The sequence below is a fragment of the Heptranchias perlo genome, chromosome 39, assembly GCF_035084215.1.
Source record: "Heptranchias perlo isolate sHepPer1 chromosome 39, sHepPer1.hap1, whole genome shotgun sequence".
Taxonomy (NCBI): domain Eukaryota; kingdom Metazoa; phylum Chordata; class Chondrichthyes; order Hexanchiformes; family Hexanchidae; genus Heptranchias; species Heptranchias perlo.
Genome location: NC_090363.1, coordinates 3,641,630 through 3,654,720, shown reverse-complemented (window position 1 = coordinate 3,654,720; position 13,091 = coordinate 3,641,630). Strand labels below are relative to the sequence as shown.

The 13,091-nt window shown below is 47.0% G+C and overlaps 1 protein-coding gene across 1 annotated transcript in view; it reads right to left on the bottom strand.

Annotated features, from left to right (window-relative positions):
- Window positions 1-2,274: 2,274 nt before the first annotated feature.
- Window positions 2,275-13,091, bottom strand: part of prrt1 (proline-rich transmembrane protein 1) — a 33,035-nt gene continuing 22,218 nt past the window's right edge. The window contains exons 2-4 of the mRNA XM_067973894.1: window positions 11,339-11,634; window positions 5,256-5,441; window positions 2,275-2,642 (exon numbers count right to left, since the gene is read on the bottom strand). Coding sequence (XP_067829995.1) covers window positions 2,466-2,642; window positions 5,256-5,441; window positions 11,339-11,634 — 659 coding nt within the window. The 3' untranslated portion in view covers window positions 2,275-2,465. The remainder of the gene's footprint in view (window positions 2,643-5,255; window positions 5,442-11,338; window positions 11,635-13,091) is intronic.

The following is a 13,091-nucleotide window of genomic DNA, read 5'->3' as shown; positions in this document are numbered from 1 at the left end:
GTCCCCACTTCCACCCCCGGGGCCCACCTCCTTGCCATCATTAACCCACAACCCTCCGAGAACTCTACGCTCCTCCAATTCTGCCTTTGTTACCTCCAGACTTGACTATTCCAATGGTCTCCTGGCCGGCCTCCCACCTTCCATCCTCTGTCAACTCCAGCTCATCCAAAACTCTGCTGCCCGTATCCTAACTTGCACCAAGTCCCGTTCACCCATCACCCCTGTGCTCGCTGACCTACACCGGTTCCCAGTCTGGGAACGCCTCGAATTTAAAATTCTCATTCTTGTTTGCAAATCCCTCAATGGCCTCGCCCCTCCCTATCTCTGTGACCTCCTCCAGCCCCTACAACCCTCCGAGATCTCTGCGCTTCTCCAATTCTTGCCTCTTGCCCATCCCCGATTTTCATCGCTCCACCATTGGCGGCCGTGCCTTCAGCTGCCTGGGCCCTGAGCTCTGGAATTCCCTCTCTAAACCTCTCCGCCTCTCTCTCCTCCTTTAAGACGCTCCTTAAAACTTGATCTTTGACCAAGCTTTTAGTCACCCATCCTAATATCTCCTTATGTGTCTCGGTTTCAATTTTATTTGACTGATTATGCTCCTTGGGACGTTTTACTACGTTATATAAATGCGAGGTGCTGTTGTTACAAGGGATATGCGGGAAAATCTGCCTGTAAACTGCCAGAAATGTCAAAGACCTGGTGCAAAGCCTCCGCCATTTTCCTGGTGGAGACATGGTGGGAGTCTGGCGGAGCCCCTCTGGTCTATAGGACGAACTAGATTGATGATAAAAGACCTGGCCGGATATGGAATGTAAGAGCAGATATACGACATAGGGCTGATAACATATAGATATTATTTTCACAGTGAGTTAATGGAAAATTCACCCCATTTATATGAGCACATAAGACAAGCTAAATCTAATTATTTTTATAATAAATTTGGTCTGAATGTTGATTCTCTTTGATGTCTCACTCTGTGGAATGTGAGTTGTTTCCAGGTGTCTCTGATTCTGAACAAACTAACACAATGCTTAAAGGAACAAGAGCAGACCAGAACTGGATTCTTCATAAAGGATTGAAATATTTTGTAACACAAGGATTAGAAATAACATATATAAATAGAATAGATACAAAAGATTGATTCGGTTAAGGTTTGGGTCTGTCGCATGCAGCGTATGTTTTATAACTGATTTACACAAGTCTTTCTAAACACACTGATTCAGAATTACACTTACGAATTGGCTCGCAGGTACTAAAGTCACTATCGTAGGGACTCAGAAGCAAGTCTCAAAGCAGTTGCTGCACCTTTAAGAACATTTAAAGGGGCACTGTCGCCATTGTGATAGGTTTCGCATGTCACTGGACCGTGTTCGTGCACTGAGACTGGAATAGTGCTCTCAGTGCCAAGGTCGGGGCCCCTGTGCAAATTGCTCACGGACCAAAGGCAAACACAAAGGGGGATAAAGTAAACCGTTCGTTTTGCGAAGAGTACAGCTCCCTAGTGCGATCTGAACCGTGACTGTAAACTCCCAGCAGGGAGGGGCTGCTGCGGGCGGGGGGGTTAAGTGAATGCTTTTTATGACCAGTGCTACCCCACGAAGGTGCAATTCCCTTTTGGCCAAAGGGCGGCCTTGGACTGAGCCGAGGCCTCACAAAGATAACAGGAGAGAGACGTTCCCACTATGGTCTCCCAGGGAGGGGCCTTCCGTCCGCTGGCTCAGGTTTTACCTCTACCCCCCTCTCTCCTGGCAGAAACAGGGGTGGGACACGGCAGGGGACTGGGGAGGTTTGCCGGGGCCTGCCTCATCGTTTATGTGCAGTGGGGGCGAGGGGGGACGTGGAGGAGTAGGGGCAGCTGGGAGGTGGGGGAGGGGGGTGCGGGGAGGCAGAGGTAGGCCTCAGCGTCCATCTTCCGCCACTATCCCACCCAATTTGGTGAGGGGGGGGCGGGGACAGCAGAGGATACTCCAGGCTTAGCACTCCCATTGTGGCATCGAATTGTATGGCGAATAATCCAAACATTTTGTCTTTATAACACTGTTTGGCAGATTATTCCCAAACATTTACCCACTCTTGAGTGAAAGGTGGTGGGGGGAAGGGGTAGAATTTCCACAGGTCCCAGAAGTCTCCTCTTCACCATCGCTTTAGGGTTGCCAACTCTGGTTGGACGTATTCCTGGAGGTTTCACCATACGACCTCCCGTCTCCAATCCCCCTGCCCAATCAAACAGTCATTCTTCCCTCCCCCCAACCCAATCTCCAATATTTTCACAACTAATAAACAAAAGCGGTCAAAGAAAATGAAAAACAATTTTGTTTTTTTAATGCCCCTGTGATTTTTTTTGTTCTCCCCTGGCAGTGTCTGTGGAAATTAATCTTTACTTCCTGGATACTCCAGGGCAATCCTGGAGGGTTGGCAACCCTACCGTCGAAATGATGTCATTGCCCGTCCCGCTTCCAATAGGCCTACGGTTCCCAGTCGGCGTCGCGGTGCTTGGTCTCGATCGCCATGACAATCACCAGGATGGCGCAGAGGACCATGGCCGCGATCCCCACGGCCAGACTGACGAAGGAATAGTTGCGAGCCTGCCGGGAGGCGATCTCGGCTGATAGCTGGTCTCCTCGTGTCAACGCTGCCCGAGACTGGGGGTTGGGTGAGAAGCATAAGGTTAGGAGGCTCTAGGTAAACTTCAGTTCATCCAAAACTCTGCTGCCCGTATCCTAACTCGCCCCAAGTCCCGTCCATCCATCACCCCCGTGATCGCTGACCTACATTGGCTCCCGGTCCAGGAATGTCTCGATTTTAAAATTCTCATCCTTGTCCTCAAATCCCTCCATGGCCCCGTCAGTCCCTATCTCTGTAATCTGCTCCAGCCCTACAACCCTCCAAGATCTCAGTAGTGTGCCTCCAATGCTGGTTTAAGCCATTGCTGGTTATGGGATAAATATTGGCCAGGACACCAGGGAGAACTCCCCTGCTCTTGTTTGAAATAGTGGCCACGGGATCTTTTACATCCACCTGAGAGGGCAGATAGGGCCTCGGTTTAACGTCTCATCCGAAAGTGGGCACTTCTGACAGTGCAGCACTCCCTCAGCATTGCACTGGGAGTGCTGTAATTGCCCATCCTGCTTCCATAGGCCTACAGTTCACCATTCAGAATCCAGGCTTGGATTTTGCACTCAAGTCTCTGGAGTGGGGTTCGAACCCACAGCCTTCTGACTTCAGAGGCGAGAGTGCTAGCCACTGAGCCAAACCTGACAGGTGAGGATTAACCCCTCCTGGAAGGGGTTGATCATCACACCTGCCTCTTCCCTTTGACAATTACTCAGGGCCTATAGTCAGGGAGAGGGGACTAATTTCTTTACCAGTGCCGCCAACACTGGCGATATATCGGCAGTGACACCCACTGTCAGCGGGGAACACATGGTTTGCAAACCTGGTTAAAGTTATCGAGCTGTGATTATTTTTACCACTGACATACATCAAAATAGGCCATGGTGGTTTGGAAGGGAAATGCATTAAGGTGCCAGTTTCTATTCACAGTCGCGATCGGATGACCAGCAAATGGAGGAAGTTTCATCCCGTCACCTACCTAGGCTCAGTAGAGCCGAGTGGAATCACACACTGGGGTTAAAGCATCAAACACAGACACACCAGGAGACACAGAGAGAACCTGAGACACGGACACAAGAGACATGAGCCTGGAACTTACTGCTTGCAATGAACGCAAGCAACTTCTTAGTGCATCAAATAATATTCCATTGTCCGCTATTTTAACAGACGTGTTAACACCATTAGCACACAGTGTCTCCGGAACAGATATATTAAAACATTGAATGTAAATCTGTTATGATACAAATTTGCTGCCTAACGATCTGTAAAATGGCCAAAAGAGATCTTTTTATTTATACACAAAACTCATTTGCCGTCCCACTTTATCCAGACACTGCGGAGAACCCTCTGAATCCAGTTGGTGCTTTTCACCAAGATCCCAGGGCTGCTGCCTTCTGCTGACAAACGGATGTTCATTTGGACACGACAAATCCCAGCTCGAGAGGTTGGATTTTAATCTGATTCTGAGATTGTATTTTAATCCGATTGTGAGATTGGATTTTAATCTGATTGTGAGGTTGGATTTTAATCCGATTGTGAGGTTGGATTTGAATCTGATTGTGAGGTTGGATTTCAATCGGATTGTGAGGCTGGATTTTAATCCGATTGTGAGATTGGATTTTAATCCGATTGTGAGGTTGGATTTTAATCCGATTGTGAGATTGGATTTTAATCCGATTGTGAGGTTGGATTTTAATCCGATTGTGAGGCTGGATTTCAATCGGATTGTGAGATTGGATTTTAATCCGATTGTGAGATTGGATTTTAATCCGATTGTGAGATTGGATTTTAATCCGATTGTGAGGCTGGATTTTAATCCGATTGTGAGGTTGGATTTTAATCCGATTGTGAGGTTGGATTTTAATCAGATTGTGAGATTGGATTTTAATCCGATTGTGAGGCTGGATTTTAATCGGATTGTGAGGTTGGATTTTAATCCGATTGTGAGGCTGGATTTTAATCTGATTGTGAGGTTGGATTTTAATCCGATTGTGAGGTTGGATTTTAATCCGATTGTGAGGCTGGATTTTAATCCGATTGTGAGGCTGGATTTTAATCCGATTGTGAGATTGGATTTTAATCCGATTGTGAGGCTGGATTTTAATCCGATTGTGAGATTGGATTTTAATCCGATTGTGAGGTTGGATTTTAATCCGATTGTGAGGTTGGATTTTAATCCGATTGTGAGGTTGGATTTTAATCCGATTGTGAGGTTGGATTTTAATCCGATTGTGAGATTGGATTTTAACAGCACGCAAACAAAACATAGAAATTCCATTGAACTCAATTCAGTGAATTTGTCTCTCGAATATATCTCAGTGAGCTGGAACAAGGCCAATTGGCAGTACTGTCCTTTCCACTGCTGCCCCACCATTGGCGGCCGTGCCTTCAGCTGCCTTGGCCCTAAGCTCTGGAATTCCCTCCCTAAACCTCTCCGCCTCTCTCTCCTCCTTTAGGACGCTCTTTAAAACCTATCTCTTTTGTCCTAATATCTCTTCATGTGACTCGGTTTTTAAATTTTGTTCGATCATCACTCCTGTGAAGCACCTTGGGACGTTTTACTGTGTTACAGGCGCTATATAAATGCAAGTTGTTGTTGATTTATTCGTAGTTGGTGCAGTGGCTGATCGTGGAGCCTTTACCTCCAGTGCTTTGATGATGGCAATGATTCCCGTTGGCCAGAAACAGCAAACCGTGGTCAGCACTGCGATGGGTAGGTAGTCATGAGGCGGAATTTGCGCTTCTATGATTCTGAATCCTGAAGGGACCTGAGACTGTGGAGCTCCTGCAGGAAACCCAGCATATCCGGGCAGATACGGCGGAGGATGCTGGGAATAAAAGGAAAGTGTTGCGTTAAACTTCATCGCAGATTTAATAACGTAGAAATTGGTTTGATGTCAAGAGTCACATACATCTAATGAAAGCACAGCTAGTTCCTCTCTCTGTATAAATTGTAGCCCAGGGATCATTTGTAACCCCCTGAGATGCTGCTCCAAGTGTCTCTGGACTTTCATTAACAGTCTCTCTGGGAGGGGACAACACTGACTACACTTCAAAAAGTACTTCATTGGCTGTAAAGCGCTTTGGGACACCTTGAGGTTGTGAAAAGCACTCTCCGCTGACTTCAATAGAGAGTAAAATCGGACAGGGTGTAAAACCAACGTCACACCCGATCCCATCAGTATCCCGACGGGCGGGGTAGGTTAAAATGGCCTCCTCAGCCTCTCTCTCTCTCTCTCTCTCTCTGGGTTGTTGACCTATATGTGATTCAGCTCTGGGATATCCCAGCCTCCAGAGACCGACAGCGCTTGTTACAGATGTCATGGGGTCGATATTTGTTTCGGGCGTTTATCGAGTCGGCCGCCCGTTATCCTTCCCATCCCCGACTTCAACAGAACTGAATAATAAGTGAGGCGTGTAACAGGAGGCCCGTTTAGTTCTACAGCCCTAGACGGATCGGGGCGCAGGGTGAAGCAGGAGGCTGATTCACTACGAGCCCGTTTCACACTACTGGCGATGACCAGTTTCATCCTCCTCAGACCGGTGACAATTCGTCTTTGCAACCCATCGGACAGATACAGGTGATAGCCGGCCATAATCAGGGCTCAGAGCAATCTCTTCATCGGATGACTTTTGTCTCTTCGCGAAGACAATCGAAACCGTTGAAATGTCAACACGATCAACGTGAGGCAGTCGAAAGATGCGAGCATGCTCTCTGCTCCTGTTCTGTTTGTAGCGAGGCGGGTCAGTGCTACCTGATCCCTGAACCTCACGAGGAGTGGTTCAGAAATCAGCAACAATGGCCGACAGCTGTTGCCAGATGGAATCCAGGCACAATTTGCAGGCTCATTGTTTTAAATAAAGGCAGCAAATTGAATTAGGAAGCAAGTCTCATTTCCTCCCCCTCCGCCTATCCTGTTATACCTGCAGCCCGCCCCTTATTAAAGTTACTGTGGGAGGGTGAGAGTCCCAAGTACAGTAATTCCCATTTTTTTTTAATTGTCCATCTCTAGTTGCCCCGAGAAGGTGGGGCCTCGGTTTAACGTCTCATCTGAAAGACGGCACTTCCAACAATGCAGCACTCCCTCAGTACTGGAGTGTCAGCCTAGATTTTGTGCTCAAGTCTCTGGAGTGGGACTTGGATCCTGTATACTTTTTTTTAAAAACAGCCTTCTCAACTTGTCCTGCCACCTTCAAGGATTTGTGTACATACACCCCCAGGTCTCTCTGTTCCTGCACCCCCTTTAAAATTGTACTATTTAGTTTATATTGCCTCTCCTCATTCTTCTTATTAAACTTCATCTGCCATTGTGTCATCCACTTACTTATTTTGTCTCACTCATTACGAAGATTCAACCTTCAGACAGTCAAACAGAACCAAATATTGGAACTGAGCCCAGCTCACCAAACAACATGGAATAAATCCCAGGCAAAACTCCCAAACTGGGAAATCCCATTCTCCTGCCCCCAAGTGCCAATGTGAATTCTACGCTTCCTATGCATTGCAGGCCATGAGGTATGGGCCAGGATTTTCAGCCTGAGCGCTCCGGGAGAATTCTGGGAGCCTGTAACAGGAAACTCCACACCCCCAACCCCCGAATTCAATTTATCGAAAGGAAAATCACAGGCTGGAAATTTCCCGATAACGCCTCGATTTTAAAATTCTCATCCTTGTGTTCAAGTTCCTCCATGGCCTCGCCCTTTCCCTATCTCTGTAACCTCCTCCAGCCCTACAACTCTCCCAGATCTCTGCGCTCCTCCAATTCTGGCCTCTTGCACGTCCCCGATTTCCATCGCTCCACCATTGGCGGCCGTGCCTTCAGCTGTCCGGGCCCTAAGCTGTTCTAACATCTCCTTATGTGGCTCGGTGTCAGATTTTGTTTGAGAAACGCTCCTGTGAAAGCGACCTGGGGACACAAGTTACAAATGTAAGATATTCACCCCCCCCCACCCCCCCAGTCTGCCCCAGGAGGGCCAAAGAGGAACATTCTGGCTATGAACTTTGTAAGATCCCGGCCCTGCATTCAAGTGATGCATCCCAACCATGCATCTCAAAACCAAAATACCCGTCAAGCGAAAAAGCCCATTTCATGTCTTCAGAAACTCTTAATTGCATGCCTGAGCCAGAAAGTGCCAACTGAAGAGCTGTGAGCCCTCACCCACTGAGCAGCACAATCTCTGAGGCTCGGAGAAAGAGAGAGAGAGAGAGAGAGAGAGAAAAGAATCACAGGAAGTTTTGCCTATGATCAGACGCAAATAGCTGCCATGAATAATTCAGCATTTCCCTCCCAAAGTTAACCTCGTGAACAGTGACATTTAGAAATAATGTAAAAAAGGAACCAAACGAACCTCTCGTTTCAATTATAATTTTTTTTTAGGAAATAAACCAATCCCTGCAGCAGGATAATGCACTGAGTGGTTTTCAGGTGCAGCAATGTCCTAGTCGCACTCTTCGCCCACTCAATGCAGCTTGCTCAAAATGTTGTCATCCCATTTGTCACCGTCCTATGCACGGTGTGATTACAGGTGTGAGCTTTGTACTTAAAAAGGTGATGACATTTTAACTCCAGCTAAGAGAACACATTTAGCACCAGTGCCAGCATAAACACACTGGGTTTGGAAGGTTAGATGCTGAGTAAAGTTCCCCAAACTTCCCAAACTCAGGAAAGATCCCTCAACAACAACAATGCGCATTTATATAGCGCCTTTAATGTAGCAAAACCTCCCTAGGGGCTTCACAGGGACGTTATTAAACAACATTTTAAGGGGCACGGTCTGAGGATACAGGGTCGGCCATTTAAGACTGAGGTGAGGAAGAATTTCTTCACTCAAGAGGGTTGTGAATCTTTGAAATTCTCTATCCCAGAGGGCTGTGGCTGCTCAGTCGTTGAATATATTCAAGGCTGATTGATAGATTTTTGGACTCTAAGGGAATCAAGGGATATGGGGATCTGATGAGAAAGTGGAGTTGAAGATCAGCCATGATTTTATTGAATGGCGGAGCAGGCTCGAGGGGCCGAATGGCCTACTCCTGCTCCTATTTCTTATGTTCTTAGGTAAAATTTGACACCGAGCCACATAAGGAGATATTAGGACAGGTGACCAAAAACTTGGTCAAAGAGGGAGGTTTTAAGGAGGGTCTTAAAAGAGGAGAGAGGGGTAGAGAGGCAGAGAGGTTTAGGGAGGGAATTCCAGAGCTTAGGGCCTAGGCGGCTGAAAGCACGGCCACCAATAGTGGAACTCTGTTCAACAAATTCAAACTTATGAAGAAGGAAGGAAGAACTTACATTATCTTGAGCCTCCTCACATGCTCAGGGTATCCCAAAGCACTTAGCAGCGAATGGATTCATATTGGATTGTAGTCACTATTATTATAAGAGACATTACAAAGCATGTTCCTCACCCTTGATGCATCAGTTTAATGCCGTTCGCTGCGCCCTGTTTATTCAGGTTTCCTACGTTCCAACAATGACCACACTTCAAAAAGTACTTCATTGACTTTGAAGCACTTTGGGACGTCCTGAGCTCGTGAAAGGCGCTACATAAATGCAAGTTCTTTTCTTTCTTTCCATATATATATATAAGGAATTGGGACTCTGTGCAGGGATTAGAGAGTAAACTCCGTGGGAGAGATTCTGTGTCAGAATTAGTGTAAACTCAGAGGTGGTGTGTCTGTACAGGAGTTAGAGCGTAACTCAATCAGGTGGGGTCGATCGCCCTCCCCTTGCAGAACCCGACAAACTTCTCTTCCACTCATTCTGACGGAGGGAACGTTTGGCATTGCCCTGTTACCGGCATGCGTTCCTCCCTGCCAGGTGGCCCCTTTCTGATCTATGCTGCCTGTAGCAATGCTTCACTCCAGGATGGACCACCTGCGTTTAAAAACGAGAGGCCCGCAAAGCCTCATCGATCAATGTTCGCTGCTTCTCTTGCTCCAGCCCAGAAGGCCATTGTCCAGATCTTGCCTCAGACAGTCTGTTGTGCCACACAGTGCTCAGCTTTTCCGATTGTGTACAGCCCCAATAATTTGCACCCACCCTACTTAACGGCGCTGACCCTACTGTCATTTCCAGCATCAGCCTCAATTTAATAATCCAGGCCAACTCGAGACGTTAGAAACATCTCTGATTGTCCCACTCCAGGAACTGGAGCGCAAGTATCTAGGCCCACACTCCCCACTGCAGTACTGAGGGAGTGCTGCACTATCGGAGGTGCTGTCTTTCCGATGAGACGTTAAACTGAGGCCCCATCTGCCCTCTCAGGTGGGACATAAAAGATCCCATGGCCACTATTTCAAAGAAAAGCGGGGGAATTCTCCCCAGTGTCCTGGGGCCAATATTTATCCCTCGACCAACATCACTAAAAATACACGTTATCTGGTCATTTATCACATTGCTGTTTGTGGGATCTTGCTGTGCGCAAATTGGCTGCCGCGTTTCCCACATTACAACAGTGACTACACTTCAAAAAGTACTTCAAAAATCTTCCTGTCTGCACAACTTGATTCCCTATGGTAACATTGTTGTCATACTTGTGTCAACTTTTTCCCATTATCATTTCCTATGTCCATATATTATATATATTAAATATATAGTGAGTTTTGCCTCTGCAAACATGTCACCCTATAATTACACAATTGGCCACCGGGCGAATGGACCAAAGGTCATTGACCTGTAACGTTAGCTCTGTCTCTCTCTCCACAAAGACTGCCAGACCTCCAGCAGTTTCTGTTTTTATTCCTTTCTTTCCTCAACTCGTTTTCTATCGTCAGATAAAGTGGAGTTTAAACTCTTACATTTGAGACTGAAAAGATGATTGGAAACGTTTTTAAGTATATAAACTTTTTAAGATTTTGATGAGCTAATGTTTTATTTGAAGATTCTCTTCTCTTCCACCCTGTTTTTTTTTAATATATAAACACAGGTGCTGCTCGCCCTCATTCGCAGCCAACGGCCTCATGCCCTTTTCAAGGCCCCACCCCGTCATCGACCGCAGCCATTGGCCTTTTGACCCTTCAAGCCCCGCCCCTTCACTGTCCGCAGCCAATGGCATCTTGCCCCTTCGAGCCCCGCCCCTTCACTGTCCGCAGCCAATGGCCTTTGGCCCCTTCGAGGCCCCACAGTCCAATGCAGTACTGGAGGCCGCCATGCCTCCTGGGTCTTGGTGCTTGGCCATTCCTGGACCCTGTTCCTCAAACTATTTACTGATTTATTTTTAAACTGGAGCCCTGTCTTTGGCCACGGCAATGGATTTATTTTAAAAATCGGATCCCCATCCCGGGTCTCTCTGTGGCCCAGTTATTTTTTATATCAATAGCTCATTCTTAGTTGGCTCCCCCTCCCTCCTCCCCTCCCCTCTTCCATCCACCTTTCCCGCATCCCTCTCCACATTCCCCCTCTCCTCCCCACCTCCATCCACCTTCCCCACATCCCTCTCCACATTCCCCCTCTTCATTCCCCCTGCCTCCTCCCTCTCTTCCCCTCCCCACCTCCAGCCACCCTCCCCTGCATCATAATTCATAATGGAAATATAAAACTAAGGACGGAAGTTGTGAGTTTAAAACAAGGCCTGAATTATACTTGCATTCCTTGGTCCAGTTATCACCTACCCTCAAACTCCACTTCACCTGAACAATACACGTGTTCTTGACTCCCCATATTAATTAGACTGGTTTAGAAATTAAAAGCAAGGATGTTTGCTAACTGGAAGTTTGCAGAGTACTCACATTCCCAATGGGATAGAGTGGGACCAGTGTTGTGTAGGGCTGGAGCTGCACAGCGTAGCCTGGGGGCGAGGGTGAGATGTATGTTCCCGACCCCATGGGTCCGTGTGGCAGCAGGGCAGTGTATCCTGGGGCTCTGCCATGGAACTGCGTCTCCTGAACGTAGCCCCGCACGCCCATGGGGAGAGGGGGCAGGTGCGGAGGCGCGGAGTACCCTTGGGACAAGGCATTGTGACGTGCCTCAATCACACGGCTGTAGGGGGGAGGCGAGGAGAGCTGTGAGGGTCCATCGGAGGAACCTAAAACATAAAGAGAAGGGGGAACAATTTGTGAGATGTTCAACTCACACCTGTCACCAAATGCAATATACTTCACAGCCCAAATACAGAGGAACCCACATCCTGAATAACAGGACTATGATAGATAGATCGATAGATACAGACAGTCAGACGGACGGTCAGACAGACAGACGGTCCGGTCCAGTCCAGTCAGTCAAACAGATAGACAGTCAGTCGGTCAGACGGACAGAGTCAGACGGACAGATATACAAATATCTGGACAAACAGATAGACAGATTGTCAGGCAGATAGAGAGATAAACAGAAAGATGGATGACAGTGAGAAATAGAGTTTTGTTTTGAAATGACCAATAACAGATATCATTTAACAAGGACCTTCGGGTACACTGGACCCCCACTGCTCTACAGATTGTGTTTTGGAATCCAACAAGGAGGTAATTGGATTCTGGTTCAGCGAGCCACTCCCCACAGCGTCTCTCCCCTCCAAACAATTATCCCCTCACACTGCCACCACCTCCACAGAAAGACAGAGGCCGTGCTCTCCAGCCACGCTGCAGCTCTGTCCACCCTCTCTCCTGGTCCAGTGTAAAGGACGGGCCCTGTCACAATCTACATTCACCTCATCACTTGGTAAAAAATACTTTATATATAAATGAGCATTCATTAATATTGTATTAGTTTCCATAGTAACAATGTGTATAATATTCCCTGATCATTTTTTAATATTGATATCACGATCCTTAATCCTTGTGTGTGAAAGTTATCAATCACTGATGGTAATCGATCACTGTCGGTAATCGATCACTGTCGGTAATTGATCACTGTCGATAATCCATCACTGTCGGTAATCGATCACTGATGGTAATCGATCACTGTCGGTAATCGATCACTGTCGGTAATCGATCACTGATGGTAATCGATCACTGTCGGTAATTGATCACTGTCGATAATCCATCACTGTCGGTAACCGATCACTGTCGGTAATCGATCACTGTCGATAATCGATCACTGATGGTAATCGATCACTGATGGTAATCGATCACGGTAATTGATCACTGTCGATAATCGATCACTGATGGTAATCGATCACTGATGGTAATCGATCACTGATGGTAATCGATCACTGTCGTGCGGCATTTATCATCAGCCAAAGAACAGAAGGAAAACAAAATCAAATCATCAAATAGTGATACAGCGATTATATTTATATCACTCCCAGTTATTCTTCCATATATAGACTCATCACACGAACCCCTCGATTAGATTCCAGTCTGTAACTCACTCCCGGGTATCTGTTATTCTATATATAAACTCCCCGAACCCCTCGATTAGATTCCAGTCTGTAACTCACTCCCGGGTATCTGTTATTCTATATATAAACCCCCCGAACCCCTCGATTAGATTCCAGTCTGTAACTCACTCCTGGGTATCTGTTATTCTATATATAAACCCCCGAAC